The sequence below is a fragment of the Capsicum annuum genome, chromosome 9, assembly GCF_002878395.1.
Source record: "Capsicum annuum cultivar UCD-10X-F1 chromosome 9, UCD10Xv1.1, whole genome shotgun sequence".
Classification (NCBI taxonomy): domain Eukaryota; kingdom Viridiplantae; phylum Streptophyta; class Magnoliopsida; order Solanales; family Solanaceae; genus Capsicum; species Capsicum annuum.
Genome location: NC_061119.1, coordinates 157,785,976 through 157,792,768, shown reverse-complemented (window position 1 = coordinate 157,792,768; position 6,793 = coordinate 157,785,976). Strand labels below are relative to the sequence as shown.

The 6,793-nt window shown below is 32.5% G+C and overlaps 1 protein-coding gene across 1 annotated transcript; it reads left to right on the top strand.

Annotated features, from left to right (window-relative positions):
- Nucleotides 1-1,518: 1,518 nt before the first annotated feature.
- On the top strand, nucleotides 1,519-2,126 carry LOC107841314. Its single transcript, XM_016685275.2, has 2 exons — nucleotides 1,519-1,617; nucleotides 1,737-2,126. The coding sequence occupies exons 1-2, from the start codon at nucleotides 1,519-1,521 to the stop codon at nucleotides 2,124-2,126; spliced, it is 489 nt and encodes a 162-aa protein (XP_016540761.2).
- Nucleotides 2,127-6,793: the final 4,667 nt, after the last annotated feature.

Genomic DNA, 6,793 nt, shown 5'->3' with positions numbered 1-6,793 from the left:
CACGTTCTGAGCTGAGTCTGGGAGGAGTATTTAGCACCGAGCGAGAAATTTGATATTTCTCTAGAACTACGTGCCATCATAGGATTGATGTTGATAATTATGGGCCAAAGGCCGAGTGTGGGATTGTGATTGCGAAATTGATGTTGTACTCCCTGGCAAGAGTACGACGCTCCCGCCAATATGGGGTTCTCTCCTTAGGAGGGCAAAATGTTGGACTCCATGAGGCTCACATGGTGTAGTTATGTCGGTTATAAGAAACTCCCGCGTCCTTAATGATATAAGTCTCTTGAGTTACCGAGTCACTCTAAGTCATGAGTCAAAGCTTTTGAGTTGAGTTGAATGATTTATGAGATTTATGAAACATGTGTTATTACTGATGGTTTATGGAAATAATATTTCAAATAATTCAAGCGAAGATAGTTATTATTGTCAGCATGCATGATTTCTCATACATTTATGATATTATTTAAAATGTTCCATCCACCCCCACATACTCAGTACATTCCCAAGTACTGACCCTCATACTCTTTTGTATTCTATATTTCCTCGTGAGATAGGTTCAGGTGCTCAGTCTCAACAGCGACATTGATCTTTGAGTACCTTTCTCTACACTTCTGCAGTTGGTGAGTCCTCATGGTTCGAGGACCTGTGTCTCAAATTTTTTCTTGTTAATAGATGGTTGTTTACTTTTGGTTCAGTACGAGTCAGTTGGGGATATGTCCCAATGGCTCCTCAGTCCTATGTAGTAGAGGCTTTGTCAGATTAGTGTACCAGCATGTATAGAGATTTCAGTATTTTGTTTGTACAGGGCAGTATTATTTCATGTTTTAGTATGTTCATGACATGGTTATTCCTCTTTATCTTAGCATGATTTGCGTTATAATGAGTTCTGGAAGTGATGAAAAGTTTAGAGGGTTAGCTTGAGGCCACGTGTGGCCTTGAGCACCATGTGACGTCTCGGGATAGGTTCTTGGGGAGTTACATCAAATAGGGACATTTTTAAGCCATGAATGATTTTGTATCTGAACTTTTATCTTACAGAATTGCAGTAACATATCTTAGCTAGTTGTTGATTTTGTAACCGCAGGTAAGACTATGCATATTATTTCTCCTATATGTTTTATTTTGTTAGATATCACTGAATGAGTAGTGATCTACTTGCTCCCCATATATATTTTATCAAATAGTCCCCAAGGATCAGGGATGGAGTTAAAGGAGAGATTTACTCAAACTTTGTTAGTTGGGAAATTACATTATGTATATAACCAAATGTTCATTAACATATGTTCTCAGTGATTTTGTTGAAATAAAATACAGTAATCTCTTTCCAGTGATTGCTTAGTATGAAATATGAAATTGGCTAACATAGTTCTAACCACGCGAATAATAATATTTACTCGATGACCAACTAGGTTCCAATTGAATTATGATTTTAGAAACATTTTTGGCTTACATAAAATATTTCAGCAGTTTCGTTGTAGTACAATGCTCAACAATTCTTTTTTACAAGTTGCTGAAATGGGTCGAGATCCGACACCAAGTGAGTTACATTTGCATGTTCACACACATGGTCATGATAGAAAATCTTTCGTTGATGAACGTTCCCAAATTGTCCATGTAAGACTAAATCTTAATGTAGTAGTTTACTTAATTCTTATATTTTTAGTTTAAAGTAGGTTTTGGTATCTAATCATTTGTAAGTACAATTCGTTATAATTTTACTTTCACTATTACAGGAAAGATTTGAAGAAATACTGCGAGAAAAAATATTATCAGAATATGTTATTGATCAAATTGAAACATATTACCAAGCTGCCGGAGGAAAAAAGAGGCGAAGAGTATTTGGTCTTAGATCTGAAGCCCAAGGCTACTACGGGCAAACTCTTTGCGTTTCTTGTGGAAAGACTTCATCTTCAGTTTCACATGAATCAGTACCAGCTGCAGATTCGGAATTGGATGCATTTGTGAAGCGATTGATTCCCGCACTTAAAAATCAATTTATTCCTATTGTTATTGAGGAGGTACAGAAGTTGGTTTCTTCACCGTCAGTTGTCACACCTCCGGCTACTACTTTGGACGATCTTGATTTCTTAGATGATGATTGCAATGATCTTGATCTGTTGTGATACTTTTGACGATCAGTGCATTGGTTTTTGATGGTCTATTTTGTTGAAACGTTTAAAATTGTGCAACAACAAATTACATTTGATGGATGTAGGTATTGAGGATGTTTTGGACATACTAATGTTTTCACATGTTGCTATGTCTGCTATTGAGGATGTTTAGATTTTTCTATCTATATATGTGGATTCTTTTATATGAATGTTGGATATTATAAGAAGATTTTGCTATCTATATAGGTGGCTTTTTTTATATGAATGTTGGATATTTTTAAAAATTTTATAATATGCTTTTAATAGTCAAAATACAAATAAAAAAGGCATTGGAGGAAAAGTAATGACGACAGATTTAGCGATAAATTTAATCATTGCCTAAGAAAAAATATTTGCAATGGATTGAGGAACATAATTTTTGTCACAAAAATTGGGGACTAAATAACAAAATTTTTAGTGACGGACTAGCAATGAAATATTTGGTCACGAAATAATCAAAACGCCAAAATACAACATGAAATTAGTAATGACATTTATAAATATAACAACGAATATATTCGTTGCTAAAAAATGATAACGGATATATGTCGTTTCTATGACGTTGCAAATCTGGCAACGAATTTTATTTTTTCCATTGCTAAATCATTATCAACGCGCAATATAGCCACGACACATATTCCGTTGTTGATCCACCCCTAAATTGCTTTTGTAACGGATACATGTTGATTAGCAACGTTATCGGTCTGTTGCTAAACGCAGTTTTTTTTGTAGTGAAAGTGACATGATGAATCACTTGCCAATGAAAGTGTTGAATGAAAAATGGACTTTTGAAAGCCGAAACAAGGAAAAGGACCTTAAAAGAAATTTAACTGATTCTGTGTATGGGTCATCGCTTGCATACATCGAATGTGTGCTAACCGGCACATAAATGTCCAACCCAAGGACCTTACTGAATGACAAAGTCATGGCAAGGATGCAAGAGGTCTGGGTTTCTGGGGTACTAAATAAATGTTTAGAGCCTGTGTATGAAAAAAAGATGTAAAAACACCATGACAATTTTTACTTTAAGTATTTATGTAATGAATTTTTTTTATGTTTGATGACAATTGAATTGGTTTATTAAATTTGCAAACCTATGAATTAGTACAAAAAATAATTACTAAGTTCAAATATTGTAACAAGTGCATTATATAGATATAGACATCTGCATAATGCAACAGATGACCAATCTATTACAATAGATAGGCCATCTATTGGAACAAATAAAAAAAATAGCAAGACCTGTTTGATAATTTCCAACAGATGACCTTCATGTTGCAACATATGTCTAAATCTGTTTGATTATTTCTAACAGATATGTCTTCTGTTGCAACAGATCTATTATTTGTTGCAATATTGGAATCTAGTATTCTATTTCAATTAATAAGTTCAAATCTAAGGATAAAATAAAATTCATAGACAAAATAAAATAAATCGAAGCCTTCACAAATTACATTAAATAAATCAATCAATAAATAAAATGTTAAAAAATTTATAGGTACAGATGATAGATATTTACAATTTAAGTTTTGAAGCCAACAATTCCTAAGGAGAAGTTATTACTTTGATAGACTCAAGCTATAAATATCTACTCACTATTGACAAGTTGTTCTTCATCTAGTGCTATGAAATTCGCCTTTGATCGTCGTGGATCTTTAATGTCGCTTGCATACGATTTTTAAGTCTTTGCTTCTCCATATTTTCATAGAAGATTAGCATATATTTTATGGAATAATCTGGTATCAGGTCCATTATTTGGTACTTGTAATCCATCGCTCAAATACTCAGTGTAATTGGCAACAAAAAGATCGCAATCCCTGCATTTGTAAAAATCAGATAATCTATATCTTGCAATTAATGTAAGAGTTGTGAAATTTATGAAATAAATGTAAATCACTTACAGGCTACCACTGGATTGTTGAGAAATTCCTTCAACATATTCTACATCAAATGTATTACCCATTTTATCCTGATAGGCTTCAATCGTCAATCAATCAGTACGAATCTTTTGATCTAAAAAGCCGCTTATATCAAGCTAAGTAGGCAAAATTTTGGTCAGCTTTTGTATCTCAGGCGATGGCCCAGAACATTTCCTTCTTGACATCGAGTTATAAACTCAGATGGGCCTCTCTTTTAGAAGGACAACAACCAACACCCAATGAAATTCATCACCACAATTGATTAAAATGTACACTTCATCAACCAAATGTCAAGGTAAGCCAGTTGGAATACTAAAACCTTTGATGATATTGATTAAGCATTCCTCATTTCAGAAAACTTCTAGATGTTTTGACAATACCTATCGTAGGCATTATTGATGCAAACTTTGTACAAATAATTGTCTATCGTATGTCTGTATTGTTATTATGTTTGTAACTTGGCCTTCTTTTAGAGGTAGTAAAAAATGGCATTGATATGTTGCATTATTAACAAACATTTCAGATTACATAATAATAAAATTAATAAACAGGTACAATTAAATATAGTATTAATAGTATGATATATGACATTTAAACCTCATCATTCTATCAAGTTTAGGTTATGACATCAAATAGAACCAATTCTTTATTTTGGAATGTGCAACAACAAAGTTGAACATATCAAAATTAAGACCCGATTAGTTCACTTTGTAGTGTTTATCATTTTGTTTTCTGTATGATTTATAAGTGTTAATGTCATATTTTTACAAAAAGAATTGTATAAATTAATATTTTAAAAATGATTTATGTACCTGCTGGCATGAAGCTTTAATAGTATATAGACAATTCGAATAGTCATTGATCAACTTTGTTAGTTTTTTTGGAGCCTCGTCTGAGATGTTGAACCCTTCAAATGGATAATTCTTCCGTTCTTCCGGACTAATAGGCTTCACTTTTTCTTCCTCTTTAGAAGCAGTTGATGGATTATCAACTATGATATTATACTATTCAACAGTAGCTTCTACTGTGATATCCATCTGAAAATTCAAAATTGTCAATGCTAATCACAGAGATACAAAAAACGAAAAAAAAAGATAACTCATCTATTAGAGGAAATCAAACAGGGCTTCCTACTGTTTTAATTTATCCCAAAAAATGATCTATCTGTTGTAAAAGATGGATCATCTGTTGCAACAAATTAAAACAAGAGGAAGACCTGTATAATAATTTCCAATAGTTGACCCATCTGTTGCAACATATGACTCATCTGTTGGAACAAATAATATGAAGTCTTAATTGAATTGTCCCAATACATGACTAATTTATTGCAATAGATATGTCATCTGTTGGGATAAATTAAAATAATAGGAAGACCTGTTTGATTTCCTAAAACAAACGAGACATATGTTGGAACAGATAATGCATCTAATGCAATAGGTTAGTCATCTGTTGTAACAAATGTCTATATCTATTTGATATATTTTAACAGATGTGTCATATGTTGAAATAAATATGTCGTCTGTTTGTTTATTGGAACAAATGATAAATATTAATTGCTCTCCTGCGACCCTTGTGCATTGCTCAAAAGTGCAAGATAAAAATAGAGGAGTTGCAATTTTGATTTTTTCGATGTTTGATAATGCTTTTGAAGTTTCTTTCCTTCTCCTCTTAGTCACCTTAATCTCTAATGGAGTGTATGGATATGAAATCCTCTTTGATGGAATGACACCCCTCTTAAATGTTAATTTCTTTACAGATGCAGCTAATACATTAATTACTCCATCATGTTTTGCCTTGCAGTTTTAACATTTGCATGCAGAACATTCACTAGGAGGGGCGAAATTTGTAAAACTAGTATGATCATAATCATAATGGTTTGTTGTTTCAAAAACTATAAGAGGAGCATCATTATCCCCAACAGCAGCACCACTACCACCAACAATAGCTCCATCACTAGTAACACCATAAATAACAACAATTCCACCCTCTAAAAATATTTTTTTTATGATGGTTATTTCTCTAAATAATTTCTTTTTTATTCTATCAATGACCTTAGGGTGTGATAAAATTTGCACAGATCATAAAGTAATAAAAAATGACGTCCTCAACTCTTGATTGGTCGAAACAAGCCACGGATGCACAATCTAAAATAAATCAGTACAAATATTAGAATGATGATTAAATTATTTTAAAAAATCAATTAGAATTAGACTTATTGCTTCCTTCGGGGGTTGAAGAAATCAAGAAATTTTATTTTTTATCATTTTTGGCCGATAACCATCTTAGGATTCTTGAACATGAAACTTTTTCCTGGTAGTTCACTTGTTGTCTCAAATAAGGAATGAATTCAAATGCCTAAGACTATAAAATAATGCAATAAATCAAAAGCATTGTTCAATAAAAAATAAATAAATTATAATAAAAAAATATTTACCATGAAAACCCATGAAAAGTCATATAAATTGACTGTCTTTGGCATTAACGGAGTCGACAAATAGTTGACATTCATTTTGAAACTTTCATAACCCCGTGGATAGTTGTTTAATGCCTCGAGATCCTCGGAGAGATTTATTAAATCAAGTGGTATATTGTTTTTAACGTCTCTCGCCCAAAGAATATTATGTACAAACCAAACCAAGTACAATGATTGTTTGTGCTTCTTCGAAAGCCTTTTACCTTTCAACGCTTCTATCAAATTTTTATTTTTGAAGCTTGGACTAA

Coding starts and splice junctions, on each gene's coding strand:
- LOC107841314 (XM_016685275.2), top strand. CDS start 1,519: ATGGGTCGAGATCCGACACCAAGTGAGTTACATTTGCATGTTCACACA. Junction 1,618..1,736: donor AACGTTCCCAAATTGTCCAT/GTAAGACTAAAT, acceptor TCACTATTACAG/GAAAGATTTGAAGAAATACT.